Source organism: Lissotriton helveticus, chromosome 9 (assembly GCF_964261635.1).
Source record: "Lissotriton helveticus chromosome 9, aLisHel1.1, whole genome shotgun sequence".
NCBI lineage: Eukaryota > Metazoa > Chordata > Amphibia > Caudata > Salamandridae > Lissotriton > Lissotriton helveticus.
In genome coordinates, this window is record NC_136070.1 from 248,081,878 (window position 1) to 248,098,971 (window position 17,094).

The window sequence follows — 17,094 nt, forward strand, 5'->3', positions numbered from 1 at the left end:
ACCAAGTTCTAGTAACACATTAAGCAATCCCTATAAAAAAGAAGTAAAAAAAAGAACATGTTTAAGATACTCAAATGTTGATATTTACGTATGAATTTACCTTAATATGGTATCTTTTATATAAAAGAATGAAAGCACTGACATTTATGTACCATCCCTACCATAAGAACAAATAGTTACTTTTTGGGAAGCCGCTGCCAAAACCTTGCACTACTGCCAATACGTTCAAAAGCTTTGATAAGTAAAAAAAAATCTACACACTGCTTCATGGCGAATTAGAAGGGAGGCACATTTGAGCTTATAATCATACTAAGGAAATGAGGATATTAAAATAAATTGACAAGTATCAGAAGCAAGGACCTGCCTGCCACTGCTTTCTAAAATAATATAGGGATCTGATTCCAAATTGTATTTTGTAATTACACAAAGACACATTTAGCAATATCAGAGTCTACCTTAAATAAGACAGTTTGAAATATAATATACTTATGAGTTTACCTCACCCGGAATGGTGTAAGGATATTCGGTGTTCCAAGCTAAATGTTTTGCTGCTGGAATGCTCACTATCTGCTAAGCTCTCTGTCCAGAAAAGAGAATGTTTCAGCTGGCTTAAAAAAACGGTCAGGAGTGGCTCAAGATGTCAGACATGGATTGTGGCCACTTGGCAAGAAGCATTTGCCCTCTAATCAAATATGTTGTGCATCTGCTTTTAGAAATATACAAGTAGACGCTGTAGATAAAGTACAACAACACATATATTCGTAAAAATAGGGAATAAATAGGGAAATTAAGGGCCTGATGAACAAAGCCATTTTGTGGTCTCAAAACCTGCGATACACAAAATCACAGCATTGCCAGTCTCAAAATGTCTTTGCTAAGTACTAAATGCATTTTGGGCTTCAGTAAAACATTAACAAGGCGCAAAACCGGTTAAGAAATGTGTAACAAATTGCGATTTGGAAGGTTCACCCTTAGGGCGTCCCTTCCACATTTATTATTATATTATGTATCAATATTTTGCGACCAAAATATGACCAAACAGACCAAAATATCCAGGTCTTTAGCAAATTGCCTCAATCCTGCTAGCTACTACCCTGGATCTGTCGAACATGTTTTGTTTAAGCAGAACAACAGGTTAGAAGGTCAGTATAAAATATTCCTTTGTGTCTGATAGTTTGTTGGTGTTGGGTGCTGCCTGTTGGAAACATATTGATGGACAGCTACGGTCGTAGCTGTTCTGAGGTGGATGCATGTGAGATGCTCTACTGAAGACGCAGCAGTCGCAAACGTCAAATAATCCCCGCACCACCAATAGAGGATGGTGAAAATCATCTAGGCTGAAGAGAGTGCATTGGGAGAGCCTGCCGGGTGTGCATGATGGAGAAATAGCCAACATCTCTAACCAACACAATAGTGAGGTTACCCTGAAACAGGAGAGACAGGAAGACCAAATCTGACATCTACTTCAAACCCCAAAATAGCAATCCTCTCTGAACAGAACAGCCATAGCAAAGGCTAATAGAGCCCAGTAATATTGATCCTCTCAGATTGTTAGCGGGACCTGCAGTGCTTTCAACCATTCAGAACTGGCTATGAGCTTTGCTTGTGGAATTCAGCGAGAACTAGCAGAGGGAGGAACTAGCAGAGGGAGGAGCTAGAAGAGGCGCATCTCTTTGTACTGTCTTGTGGAAATGAAGCACTATATAAGTGTGCACACTAAATAAACAAATTACATCATTATTTAAATAGCAATACTTGTAGCAAAAGCATAAGGCATGTTGCACCTAACTAAAGGTCAAATACAGGAGTAACTTCAAGCCGAGCAGGCAACATAGCAGTGCCGTAACGTGAAACTACAACTGTGTACATACTTGAGAGACATGATCAACCAAGATGTTGAGCAAGCGGCTAGCAAAACATAGGCTGGGAGGGCTGGTAAATGCTTACATAGATCCTGAATATCAAGCAGATTGCAATGACAAGTTGCGTCAATATTGTTGCGTGCAGTACTAATAACCAATCTGGTGAGAAGACAGGACTGGATCTAGAATTGGACTATGACTGCAAATGATCATACTGAAGGGTAATGGAAAGCTACGAGCTTCATAAGCCACAAAATACCAACTTTGCAGGGTGAAACATTTTAATAACTTCTGAGAATAGCTCGTATAGGTCTTCATAAATTAAAGTACTGACAACCTCTGCTCTGGCTTAAACTGAAGGAAGAATTAGATTTTCTTAACAATGCAGCATATACTGTACATGAGGCAAATCAACAACTTAAGCAAAATAGTTCATTATTAAAAGTGCCATTCCTCTATTGGCCAAATATATATAAATGTCTAACAGAACAGTAGCAATACAGTAGTAGTATGGGAGAAGCCTACCCTTCTAATCTATCCTCACAAACGTAGTTTGATACGCCCATAGCCACTGATATATACTGGCACCCTGGAACCATACTTTAAATTTATAATGGACAACTATGCAAGTATGCAAGTATGGAATCCTGAAGAAGCAGATGAAAAGAAACATACACCAACTGTACGAGCATTTCCTTGACACAGTACATTAAAAACATACATATAAACTACACTATTCTAACCTGCAGTAAAATGCTCATTCAGTATAAAATACATTTCCTTTTATGCTTACCCCCACGCTAACACAAATGTAAAAACGATTGACAAAAGTCTATATCTGTTCCTTGTTTAGGGATAAAATCCTGGAATTCTTTCACGCATACACTCTTTCATGCTAAATTGTATTAAAAGTGTGATAATTGGAAGAACAAACAGGAAAAGAACTTGTCCGAGAGAAAAAAATGTAAAGCAATCAATCTGCCCCCTCTGCTCTGCATCACAACCTTCACAAGTTGGCTTAGTAGCATAACCTTCCATCCCACTAACTCTTTAGCAAAGTCTTCTTTGGGCACTAAATCCAGACTCCACAAACAATAGTGCACATCAATTTACAAACATAACAGGATAACCTACCAGTGATCCACCTCTCTATCAGATGAAACAACATAAGTTCAATAAAAAGAAAACATTTACAAATTAACTACCTCTGATTAGAATATTTCACAGTATCTGATACAGTTTTATTACACCAAATTATTCACTCACATTGGGAGATGGATGTTGATAAATATGCTCTACTCCCAGGACCGAGCGATCGATGTATCCGGCTGCTCCCCCAGTACAATTGTGGTACTTTCCAAAATCACCAATGCCACCAGGACCAAGATAACCCCTACAGGGAACAAAAACAAGCTATTTCACAATGATCTGAATACATTAGCCATTTACAAAAAACACTTGGAATTGTACTTTACTGCATGTAATCTACTGGATAGGTTGAAAGAACAGAGTGGCCAGTTACTTACTAATAACCTGTTCCTTGAAAGGAATTTTCATAGAACAAATTCACCTAGTGCCTTTTTTGTAATACTGAAGATCAGAAAACTGAATTTTTAGCTTACACTCTTAGAAATGACAAGTAGTGAAATAATTAGTCAGGCTGTGGATATTGTAATGGTACGAGCAACAAGTCTAGCGATGTCAGGAGAAGGTAATCTCAAATATTTTTTCTGGTAATTTTTATGGCCATGATGACACAGAAATTGTGCAGATGTAAAAGGATCTATAAAACTGAATACCTATGGAATAGACTGCAAAATATTACAGAATGAAAGGGGCTGCCATGCTTAGGACGGGAAAGCTTAGTCATAGGATATGTTTTCAATGTTTACATTTAAATCCAGCTATCCAGAGTTTTGACCACAAACTCAGGAGTAACATGCGCATTTGGAATTAAAGGGTACAAAATGGCATAGAAGGACAAATCCATTCCCTTTTACCTCCTGCTCTAAGCAAGTGGTAAATGAGAGATAAGGCCCTGTGTGTGGAGGAGTTGCGAGGCAGGGAGGGTGTCAGGACACGAGTGCAACCCGATATGCCCATGATTTTACCAGCCAGATTTAACAGCGTGTAAAATCTGTCCCAGAGTTCCCACATTCAAATAAGTTAGGTGCTGACAGCTAGTAATCTGGCCTCATGTCTGGTTAGGGGGCCTCAAAAAAATTCCTAACCATACAAGTATATCTTATGACTGTTGGAAGGAACAAGCATTTCAGGCCTAAATCCAGTGTGTCTCCTGGCAACCAAGAGGCTGTAAGCAGCTATTCTGGTCTGATCTTTCCATCCTTTAACAGCAGAAGCAGTTTCAGCAAACATTTGTTTTGTGTCCAGATCTTTCCAAGAGCCTACCACCTCTTGTTTTTTTAGATACTCTTACATTCCAGTATTCTACTATCACCCTAAAGAATTTTACCAGATGAAAAAGCTACCCATTACTGAGCAGCTGCCCTCTGTTCTTCTGCATTAGGTTGAGCTATGCCATATGTACTCCCCAGTGTGTTGTAGTGTACTGAGATATGACTATTCTGTGAGGCCTTATGCAACAAATCCTTGACCAGGTTAACATCACAATTTCCACAGGCGAATTGCACTAGGAGAGCGCATGGGAAACTGAGACAATCGGGCCAAACAGCTTTTCTTCAGCCTTTTCCTGAGCAGCCACAGCTTACTTTTGCCAGCCAAATTTGAACTACTGCTAATGTAGACGCTCACCACGTGGAGAATGGGCCCTGGTTCAGGATCCACACTAAACGTGGCAATCCTGTATCTGTGAGGCCCTCCTCTTCTCCAACATTATTCTTTTATTCACTTTGTTTCAGACAAATGTGTGAGCAATAAATGCATTTTCTCAATATGTTCAACTGAGACTTTATTCTGTGTTGCTTTGTGTAGTTGCTGAAAGTTCTTACTGTTTAGTAGGGAATTTTGTTGTTTAATGCTCATTTTATAAGAAGAAGATCTACATGCAGTTTTATCCTAGTAATTTGACCTGGAGAAAGACTGCCTCCCTGATTTGGACCTTTGGGACGATGGTGATGACAATTTCTAGCTCCTTAACTGCAACATCAGACCTTACTGCTGTAATGGCAATAGTAACTGGCTTGAATATGCTGCGGTCCACTAAGCAATTGATATCTGGCACTCATTAGCGGGCCCAATCCCAGCTCCTGTGGGCTTGCCTCTTCCCAGCAGCCAGGTAGCAGCAGCAGTAGACCAATAAGGAGGCCGTGCAGCTGCTGCCAAGAGTAGGCTCTACTGTGCCCATTGCACACAAGCTTTGTGAATACCTGAAGCCAAGGACTCAACAGGACCTCTGGTTCCCATCCAGCAGCCTGTGAGCTCAAGCCTTGCATCTTTTCTTTGGTCTTCTACGAGGTCTGTATGTGTTGTCATAGATTGCAGTGCTCGGTGCCAGGCGCCCTCAGTTAGGATTGGCAACCGGCCATCTTTGAGCATAAAGCACTCCTGGTACCATTTTCCCATCAGGGAGTAGGATGTTTGGGTGCAGGAGCTCTTTTATACTTCAGCTTAAGCTAGGCCTGTTGAAGTATCCCTGCTTATTCAACACATTTCTTGTTCAGAAAGCTTCATGTTCCACTAAATGTTGGTCTGGGGTCTCCTTACTTGTTTTCACATCAGGATTTTTCAGGGGATCGGAGGCTTTCGCTGACGCCTCTGTGGACTGCACACAGTCAACCATATTGCTTGGCCAAGCCCAAGTGATAAAGGCATTACAATATTCAATCCAATATTGTAGTTAACACCAACCACCTGACGCAGAAGACGGGGTTACTAACAGCAGTGTCAGAAAAAAAAGACCCCAAGGGACTAATTACATAACAATCACAGAAGTAAGTGCCCACAGGCACAAAGAAAATACTATTAACTATAAATCTCCACAACTCAGTATGAACGATCATTTAAAGAGCAGTTTAAATATATTTTGGATGTTCAATCATTTTGTTCGAAACATCAGCATATCAGTTTCTCAAAATACATGATTTTATATCAAATATGGATTGACCATTTTGAGTTAACACACTGACAAAAAATAAATTATTTTCTTGCAAAGTGACTTCTTCAATATGGCTAGAGCAGCCACCCTGAATTAAGTACTGTGCCAGGCTGCACTTCAGGGAGCTACTTCCAGGCTACTGGCAAGCTACCAGTAGCTCAGGAGCTACCCGGTGACACCCCTGATTTAGATTATGCATGAATAAAATGAACATGCCTGTTGGAGTTGATGGCTGGCAAAAGTCTTACTTAGATAGTTAGCCAAGGAACGGAATGAATCCATGTTTTTAAAAACTATCTAAATGGCTTTATGATATTGGATCATAACAGAAAAACACGTACTTGCAAAGCAAAAACATTTAGAATTCCTGTGGTGAATGCAGATAAATGAATATATAAGTGAGTGCATGGTTTAAGAGGCCACTTAGAGCATGGATTAATGTGGCTGGATGATTGAATGAGCACATGAATGGATGACAAGATCAAATGGTAAGTGGATGAGGGGTGAAAGTGAGTGTGGGGAAGCAGCATAGGAGATGGGGCAGTTAAAGGAGTGGGAAAGTGAATGGGGCAATCTAGAACTGAGTGCATGGATGTCTGTGGTACTGCACTGTCACAGCTGGATTAGCAGAGAAGCATAGGACTGGACAGAGAAGGAACTCAGCCTGGATGCCATTTCAAACAGGCAGTACCTTCTCCACTCCAAGTAGGAACAAAAAAAGGCACTGGTTTCCAAATCCCCTACCAGATGAACCCATCAACAGCAGTAAGAATATTAAAGTGTGGTGGGAGCCATATTCCTTGGTGTGATGGAAAGCACAGGAACACACCGTGTTGTGGTTCATGAAACTCCAGTCTTCCACAGAATCTTGAGAGAACCAGAGCTCCTGTGTTTGTTGCTAAACACAGAATGGTGTACCGCCTTCGGTGACATAGGTATGCACAGGCGTAGCTCCCTTGCTCACTGTGCCACTGAAACGAAAGCCATACTGGACATATAAGCCCTAATCAGTGAGAAACCTGACTCAGGGGGGACTTGGCATGGCAGTTCAGGCTGTCCTATACCTACTGATGCAGGGTCAAGACTGATTTGCATATGGCTGGTTGCAGATTGGGGTGGCATGGTGAGAAGAAGAACAATAGGTTGGGATGTTACCCTGAGCAATTGCCAGTTGTTAGACAAATTGCAAGCATTCCTTCCATAACCTTTAGTGCACCTTTACTCTGCCCTTTTTAGGTCTCGACTATTCTATCCCGCAGGGATAAATAGACGAGAGTATAGTAGTTGAAACAAACTCTTTGACCAAGCGGATTCCTCCCAATGCATGTGATCCATTGAAGCGTGACGCTTCGCCAGCGCGCGCTTGGCCTCACTCACACCCCATATGCCGGTTCCCTCCCACTCGCTCACTCCCAAGCTCCCCCGCCCCCCCACCCCATCCGCCTCGCACACCAGCAGAGCTCCTTCACTCCCACTCGTCACACCCCATATGCTGGTTCCCTCCCACTCGCTTGCTCCCCTGCTCCCCCGACCCCCCACCCCTATCCTCCTCGCACACCAGCAGAGCTCCCCGCCATCTGCTGCTTTTTATTACACTCTCCCCCTGAACCTCTTTCCACAATCACGTAATTCAAGCACATCTCACAGGTTTCCCGATTCTGTGCACAAGCACCTCATAAACTTTCGTTTTCTGCCGGTCTGAATGCCTACCACAGAAAGTATGCTGCAACGTGACTTAATTTCTGCATCACGTAAATCAAGCACATCTCACAGGTTTCCCGATTCTGTGCACAAGCAGCTCATAAAGTTTCGGTTTAAATCAAGCACATCTCACAGGTTTCCCGATTTTGTGCACAAGCAGCTCATAAACTTTCGGTTTTCCGCCGGTTTGAATGCCTACCACAGAAAGTATGCTGCAACGTGACTTAATTTCTGCATCACGTAAATCAAGCACATCTCACAGGTTTCCAGATTCTGTGCACAAGCAGCTCATAAACTTTCGGTTTTCCGCCGGTCTGAATGCCTACCACAGAAAGTATGCTGCAACGTGACTTAATTTCTGCATCACGTAAATCAAGGACTTCTCACAGGTCCTGATTCTGTGCAAAAGCAACTCATAAACGTTCGTTTTTTTTCCATCTGAAATTATAGTCCTGTTAACCCGGTTTTAAAATGAAGAGTTTTCGAGTCTCTGTAGGCGCAAGGACACGGATTATCCTAAACTCAGAACCAACTCCATCAGTTAACAATTTCAATACTTCTAAAGCTAGTCCAAGAACTTTCTTAAACACAGTAAAGTGTTATCTACTAACAGTAGAGTGACATGTATGTAAACGCAATCTCAAGGTATCCTATGTTAGCAAACCAAACGGACTGCTAACCATGTATGTATTTGGCAAACTGTGCAATGTGGGTTAACCGCATGCGCGCGGCGCATTTTCCCGCTGTGCGCTGAGAATCGCGGAACCCCGTGGTTCATGACGAGCTCAGCTCGTCATGAGCGTACGAGAGTTGTACCTCATGACGAGCTGAGCTCGTCATCAGCGTGGAAGGGGTTAAAACCTTTTTTTAACTGCTTTCAGTGCCACAGCATTACTCAATGCCACAGCATCACTCAATGCCACAGCATCACTCAGCACCACTCAACGCCACATCACCACTCAATGCCACAGCACCACTCAACCCCACAGCACCACTCAACCCCACAGCACCACTCAATGCCACAGCACCACTCAACGCCACAGCACCACTCAACGCCACAGCATCACTCAATGACACAGCATCACTCAACGCCACAGCATCACTCAGTACCACTGAATGCCACAGCACCACTCAATGCCACAGCACCACTCAACGCCACAGAACCACTCTACACCACAGCACCATTCAACACCACAGCACCACTCAACGCAACAGCATCACTCAACGCAACAGCATCACTCAGCGCCACACAATCACTCAGCACCATTGAATGCCACAGCACCCCTCAATGCCACAGCAGCAATCAACGCCACAGCACCACTCAGCGCACAGCATCACTCAAAGCCACAGCATTACTCAACACCACAGCATCACTCAATGCCACAGCATCACTTAACGCCAGAGCATCACTCAATGCCACAGCAACACTCAGCACCACTCAACGCCACAGCACCACTCAACGCAACAGCACCACTCAATGCCACAACACCACTCAATGCCACAGCACCACTCAGCGCACAGCATCCCTCAATTCCACAGCATCACTCAACGCCACAGCATCACTCAACGCCACAGCATTACTTAACCGCCACAGCACCACTCAATGCCACAGCACCACTCAACACCACAGCATCACTCAACGCCACAGCATCACTCAACGCCACAGCATCACTCAGTACCCCTCAATGCCACAGCACCACTAAACGCCACAGAACCACTCTACACCACAGCACCACTCTACACCACAGCACCACTCAACACCACAGCACCACTCAACGCCACAGCATCACTCAACGCCACAGAATCACTCAGTACCACTGAATGCCACAGCACCCCTCAACGCCACAGCACCACTGAATGCCACAGAATCACTCAGCACCACTGAATGCCACAGCACCACTCAATGCCACAGCACCACTCAGCGCACAGCATCACTCAGCACCACTGAATGCCACAGCATCACTCAGCACCACTGAAGGCCACAGCATCACTCAGCACCACTGAACGCCACAGCATCACTCTGTGCAACCATTCAACAACAACTGGTTCTAATATGTTCTCTCAATGTTTCAAGCTTTATTACAAATGTCACAAAAAGATGTTAATATTTCACTTATGTTCGTGGATTTTAATCACAATAAAATACACTGAACATAATCTTCCCAAAAGTTATTTTTCAAAAGTTTAAGCTATTGCCATTATAAATTACAATAACTTTAATTTCAGTATTAATTATTAAAAAAAATAAAAGCCAATGTTATTTGTAATATTAATACATCTAAGTCATGTAAATAGAACACATATTGCATTACAAATGCTATAGGTGTCACGTTTGCGAAAGTTAAAACTATTGGCATTGTAAATGACAAAGCTATTAATTTTGCTATTTTCAAAACCAACACATAAATAAAAAATGTGTCATTTACAATACCAATAGCTCAAATTTACTAATGCGAGACCTATTGCATTGCAAATGCTTGTTTCTTCTTGACCCATATAATGTATTTCCCATTGGTGTGAAACAATATAAATGCCATTATATTCACAACAAAACAAACTGCATATCTAAACAAGCCACTAACGTATTTTTGGGGATAAAGATCATTTATGGCTCCAGAAACCATCAGGGCATTCTGGCTTTCCATGTGTTTTACAGTAGACGATGCAGCGTAATGCAGCTGAATTAACAAAGGTCAAAAGAGCTCACCTCTGCTCAAATCACAAGAATTTAAGCTACTTTTGATGCAGTTAAAGAATAGACAAACATTGTTTTGCTTCTCACTTAGCCATTTAGTGTTTTCATGTAAAACTCAAGACAAGTTGTGATACAGGAAGGAATACTTTAGCATGCATATAATAACGTTCTCCGAACATTCTACATTCTACCTAATGAAACAATACTGTTAAAAAAGATATTATTTATGTCTTACTGTGGACAGCCAGGAACTGGTAATAGGAATGTCAGGCATATCCAAATGACTTCCAGCACAACCATCAAAATCCACTGAGGCCAGAAAGGTAATACATCTTGAAACAGAACCTTTATTGAATCCTGAAATAGAAAAATCCAATTGTTACCAAATTAATTAATTCTACATCACAAACAGCCGTCTGCACAATCTACTTTGGCTTGGTAATGGTTACTGAAATGTACCTTATTCTCTTGTGTAGAGAGAGCAACGTTGAATGCCCCTTTTATCTTTATAGGATATTGAGAAATATTATCCCAGGATAACTGGAAAGCATAACTTAAATCCTATTGCTTTTTATCCCATCTGCAAAACCTACCAAGTATCAGAAAAAAATTACCTGCAGCAGAGCCTTCATCTTCCTGGCTACAATAGCCTGTAATAATGTTTGAATGATAGCTGACCGCTGCCCTTTGAGAAAGCACTAAAACGTTTGTTGGTGGAAACCAGTAGTGTTGACTTGACTGTTTCAGTGAGATAGATAAGGAGGCATTGACGCCAGGACCATCATTCTGTGCCTCTACAATATGACTGTAGCATGAACAAGTCACATGGGTGTGGCGCCAGGGGTTGAACTTTGAAGCCCTGTGTGCAGGGATGCAGACCTAGAGCTAGGGTTGCCCATTTCTGGTTACTGTGCCCTTTGGTGGTCTGTGGGAGTGGTCTGTGGGAGGGCGGAGGGCCACCAGGTGTTGTCCCAAGCTGAGGGGGTAGGTCGGAGGACGAGGACTTCTGTCTTCTCAGAGTTGAGCTTTATACGGCTGTTGCTCATCCAGGATGAGACGTCTTTCATTCCTTCCTGGAAGCTGAGTCTGGTGGTGTCAGGTTCCTTCATGAGGGAGAGGATGAGCTGGGTGTCGTTGCGTAGGATACTATGACGATGACGATGGGGGCGAAGGGGGCCATGTAGATGTTGAAGAGAATGGAGCTGAGTGAGCGATGATCCTTGGGGTACACCGCGGTTGATCTCTGTGGGTTCGGAGAGGAAAGGAGGGAGTTTGATTCTTTGGGTTACACCAGTGTGGAAGGAACGGATCCAATCGAGGGCGGCTCCCTGTATGCCGGCTTTGTGTAGTCTGGCGGTGAGAGTGCGGTGGGAGACGGTGTCGAAGGCTGCAAAGAGGTCTAGTAAGATGAGGGCTGAGGCGTGCCCTGGTCGAGGAGAGTGTGCATGTCGTCTGTGGCGGTGAGGAGGGAGGTCTTGGTGCTGTGGTTGCTGCGGAATCTGGATTGGGAAGAGTTGAGGATTGAGTTGTCTTCAATGAAGTTCGCTAGCTGAATGTTGACGATCTTCTTGGTGACTTTAGCTGTGAAGGGGAGGAGAGAGATGAATCTCTAGTTTTTGAGGTCTGTCGGGTCTGCAGAGGGCTTCTTGAGGAGGAGCTTGACTTCTGAGTATTTCCAGTCATCGTGGAATGTACCATATTCAAAGGTAGCGCTGATGGTACCTCGTAGCTCAGGTGCTATAATGGCTTTAGGGAAGGCGTGAGGCGGTCAGGGGTCCATGGGGGCCCATGAGTGAATGCTCTTCATAGTTGTGGCAGTGTTTTCGGTGGTGACCAGTGTCCAGGGGGAGATGGTAGGCTGGCTGGTGTTGCTGGAGGTAGGTGTAGTTTCGGTGTCTGGTGTTTGTTCGTTAAAGTTGTCGTAGAGGGACTTGATTTTGAGATGGAAGTAGGACCTTAATTTGTTGCAGAGGTCCTGGAAAGGTGTGATGTCCGAGGCTTCGCCTGGGGATTTGGTGGAATTCCTGAATGATGCTGAAGAGTTCCTTCGAGTTGCTGGAGTTGGCGAGGATTTTGTTATGGATGAAGGTCCTTTTGGTGAATCTGATGCGTTGGTATTCTGTCATGGCGTTCTTGAAGGTGGTCCGATCTTCCGGGGTTTTGCAGTTTCTTCAGGATTTCTCGAGACGCCTGCAGGTGCATTTGGATTCTCGGAGGTCAGTGGTTAACCAGGTGGCTTTCATGGGGCGCTGTCTGTCGGAATTGCGGAGGGGGGCGAGTTTGTCTGAGCAGTTGGTGATCCATCTGTGCAGGTCATTGGCTGCAGAGTTGACGTCGATCGTGGTGGGATGGCGATCGTGGTTCAGGGTGGGGTTGAGGTGCTCCTCCGTGACCTTGCTCCAGTTCCTTCACAGTGGGCGTAGTACAGGTTTATGAGCGGTGGCTTTACCGAAGGAGAAATGTGTGCCATGGTGGTCCATCCAGGGGGGTTGCATGGTGTGGCTGAAGTGGATGTTGTTCCCTCCTGCGAAGATGGGGTCGAGGGTGTGTCCTGCCTTGTGGGTAGGGGTGTTGCCTAACTGTTTCAGTCCGATGCTGGCGAGGTTGTCCAGGAGGGCGGTGGAGTTGGGGTCGCTGAGGTTGTCGAGGTGGAAGTCAAGGTCTCCGAGCAGTATATAGTCCATGGAGGCGATGGCGTGGGGCGCGATGAGTTCGGTGATGGTTGTGGTGAACGCGGTTCAAGCTCCGGGAGGTCTGTAGGCAAGGTTGCAGCATAGGGGGTTCTGGGGCTGGCCTGGATCCGGAAATGGAGGTGTTCCGTGGGGGACGGGGAGTGGTTTGTCCTGGAAGTGGTGAGTAGGAGGGAGTTATTGTGTGCAATGGCAAGTCCTCCTCCAGGGTGTTTGGGGCAGTCTTTCCTCTGGATCTTGTATCGTTGGGGATGGCGGTAGCAATGTCAGGGGCGGAGGTGGAGTTGGTCCAGGTTTATGGTAGCACTGACTGAGACCCAAGAGGGGACCAAACACTATTTCCCAGGTGTAACAGGGGCCAAGGGACACTCTTGTAGCCAGGCACTGCAGTGGTGGCAAGAAAAGCTGGTGTGGAATCCATGAGGAGAACCTGCCCAGATCTGAGTGGAAGATGGACCTCTGTCCCTTGGTGACAAGCCAGAAGGTGTTGCTAGTTTGCTTATCACAAGGGTAATTGATTGCAGTTGCGGCCTGTGAGAAATACCTCAGAACCGTTTTGAGAGTCAACCCGAAATAGTGGTGGCAATGGTCCCAAAAGAGAATAAGCAATGAGGCATAAAGGACAAACAGAATTTCTTCACTAAGAAATACATGACTGCAAAAGGGCTGTGAGGAGTTGGCAATTAAAATCATGAGTCAGCTGTTCCAGTGTCTCCCAATGAGATATATATATATATATATATATATATATATATATATATATATATATATATATATATATATATCCGTCCAGCATGGCCCACTTCAAGGCCTCCGGGTGCTCTTGGGCGGTGCAACCAAAGGGCGGCAAAGCCCAGCCGCCATTCAATCGTATTCCGTTTTCTCCGAAGGGCAGCTTTCTCCGTGCACTCCGAGGCTTCACAACAATCTCCAGTCGATATTAGTGGTTTAATAGATTTATTAACAGCAAGCCAGCAGCATCACCTTACGCGTTTCAGTCTCTACGGAGACCTTGCTCACAGGACTGTTAGCAACCACACATTTTTTTAAATAGAGTGCAGACAACAGTGACATAACTTCCTGTTTGTATCACAGGGCATTGTGGGACATGTAGTATCAAAGAAAACTTATTATTTGATTGATCTTCGTGATTCTGAGGGGCCGAAGTTTTTGGTGATATATACAAATTACCTTTAAACAAAATTTAACACCATTTAGTCAATCAGTACATGCCCTCCAGTGGGCTTATCCTCTATTCTTAAAGTCTCAATACTCAAACCAATGTTTCTAGTGCTGCATGCGAATCATGCTGAGCATTCTTCGCCTGATAAGCAATACTCGCCATGTGGTGCCCTCCAGTGGGCAATGGTGAACTCAATTCCAGCCCATTTCTTATGTACAATTAGATCTTTGAACAATTTGCCACTCGACATAGATCTTAAGATTAATCTTTGTCCATATTCTCTTTCCACCCTGTGAAATAATTAAAGGCCATTAAACTAGTGAAAAAATGAAAAGTTAGAAAAATTCTGAAAAAATCACAACTAAAAATAAAAAATTGTAAAATCAAGATAGAGGTCAGTTCTATGTGCTCCTCACTTCAGTTCGTTATAAGGGAGTTAGACTGTTCAAAGGTGGTAGTGTAACTCTTCGTCCTGATTTAATCCATGCGGGCTTAGGGTACGGAAGTTCAGGATGTGCTTTGATTTTTTCTGTCTCATGATTTTTTCACGATCTCCCCCTCTTTAGCCTGATATATTTCTAGGATAGGGGCAATTGGGCGGAAGGCTGAGCATATTCCCCTCTTTACTATTGCGCAGTTCGCGTGCTGGAGTGTTAGTACGCTCTTCTGAATTTGGGGAGTCCATGCTAAATTGTCACTAATTCTGACTCCCAGGTAGTTGAAGGCCTTGACCTGCTCTAAAGATTGGGTACCCAGCCTCACTTTCCCCTTGGTGGATTTATAGGCATTAAAAACCATAAACATTGTTTTTGAACAGTTTATTTCAAGGCTCCGGTCTTTGCATGCTTCAGCGAATTTGGATAGCACATTCTGGATGCCCATTCGGGTTTTGGAAATGAGCAGCGTATTGTTTACAAATAGCCAAGAGGGTATAAATATATCAGCTAATCTTGGTGGGTCACCTCCACAGTCATAAAGTTTGCTTATAAGCCTGTTCATATACAAGGTGAACAGGGTTGGGGAAAGCACACAGCCCTGGCACACTCCCTTGGAGACTGATATGATATGTTATTAGTAAGATTACCATCAGAGGTCCACCTGACTTTGGCGTAGTTATCTTAGTGTCAGTGAACCAATAGTTAAAGCAGGTCACAGGGGAGTCCTAAGTCCCTGAGAGCAGCCCAGAGTCTAGTACGATCTATGGAATTAAATGTCGTTTTAAGGTCGACAAATACAACATATAAATGGCCCCTCCTGATCTTCACTTCTTTCCAGATGAGCAAAAGAAATCGGAACACCTGGTCTAAAGTGCTCGTGAAAGCCCTAAAACCGGCCTGCAGGTGAGAGAGAATGTTGCTTTGCTCTATCCAGCTTTGAAGATGTGATAGAATTATTTTGCTGAAAACTTTCTGGGAAACTTCTATGAGGTTATTGGCCTGTAGTTTGAGGGGTCCCCTTTATCTCCTTTTTTAAATATGGTGATTGTTTCCGCGCCTTTCCAGGTCGAAGGGATATGCCCACCCCCCTCGTAAGATGGCATTGAAAACTATTTGAAGCAATGGTACCCAGATATTGGACTCTGCTTTAAACAGGTCTCCTGGGAGTCTATCTAGCCCTGGAGTTTTTCCAGTCTGGAGTAAACTAATAGTGGTTACAGTTTCCTCTAAGGAAAAACTAACAGCACCTTCCTGTACAGGTGCTAAGTTGCATTCCCTAACTGCTACTGCTGCCTCCCCCTCGGGCTCAGAGGCATACCAGTATAAAGTTTCTGGAAGTACTCTTCCCAGACATGTAATTGTATATAGAAGTCATCTTCACTAACCTGCTTGATTGACCGTTTTGACAGAAGGTGCCAGACAAGCTGGCAATCCTTCAGTTTTGAAGCTTCAACTAACTAGTGTACGCCAGTTCTTAACCTCCCAACTCTTTTTTGCCACATCCTGTGCCCTCTTATACATCTTCCTTCTACTTTTGATGCCATTTCGTATCCCTTCCTTTACTGCCACTGTTAGCTCATTCCTAGCTATTCTACATTCCTCATTATACCATGGGGGGATATTCCATTTAAGCATGTTAGAGTCACACTGTCTGCTAAAATAGGGTTTTTATACTATTCGTTAATTGTAGAAAGCTAGACACAATAAAACCATTACTTTTGTCAGGATCACTCAGTGCCGTGAGGATCTGAGCCACCTCTCTATAGATCTTGGGGAGCAATTTTCCATCAGCCATTACCTGGGGCCATTTGACTCTCCTGTTATTAGTACTAACAACAGCAGGGGCCATTACTTGCTGAGTTTGGCTACACAAAATAGGGAGGCCAAGTAGCCTCAGAAAGAGAGCATTATAATCGCTGTCCTCACGGTTTAGGACATTCATGTAGTTGACATGGGGGCCAGAGGTCAAGGTCCACCATGATATAGTCGATTCTGCTTCTGACATTCCCCCTCTCAAATGTAAACTTTGCTTCCTCATGTGAGGGTGTCCGCTTGTTACATGCATGCACCCCATAGGCTAGAGTAAAAAACAATACTTGCTGCCCAACCTTGGTACATCTTTTAATGGTAGGTATCTGGTGCTTATTTACACCCCTAGCTTGCTCTTCCTCCTGTACTAATTCCAGTACAAAGTCTACTGGCTCATAAGTCGTGTTAAAATCGCCAGCTACGATGAGGTAATACTGTTTCCCAGAAATATCAAGGAAGTTGGAGAGCATTGCTATAGTTTCTGAGGGCTTGCGATGGCTACTAAACCTGGTATATATGTTAATTAATCTGACATGAATGTTCCCTTTAGGCAATATCAGATCTATGCCAAGGATCTCCTGGGATCCTACTTCGAGTAGCTTAATTTTGCAGACCAATGTGGTCTTAACCCATATCAGTAAC

The 17,094-nt window shown here is 43.8% G+C and overlaps 1 protein-coding gene across 2 annotated transcripts in view; it reads right to left on the reverse strand.

The window, feature by feature from the left end:
* Nucleotides 1–17,094, reverse strand: part of HGSNAT (heparan-alpha-glucosaminide N-acetyltransferase) — a 355,722-nt gene that overhangs the window by 132,729 nt on the left and 205,899 nt on the right. For both annotated transcript variants that reach the window (XM_078659862.1, XM_078659863.1), the window contains 2 exons: nucleotides 10,569–10,690; nucleotides 3,129–3,255 (listed from right to left, as the gene is read on the reverse strand). In XM_078659862.1, the coding sequence (XP_078515988.1) occupies nucleotides 3,129–3,255; nucleotides 10,569–10,690 (249 nt within the window). The remainder of the gene's footprint in view (nucleotides 1–3,128; nucleotides 3,256–10,568; nucleotides 10,691–17,094) is intronic.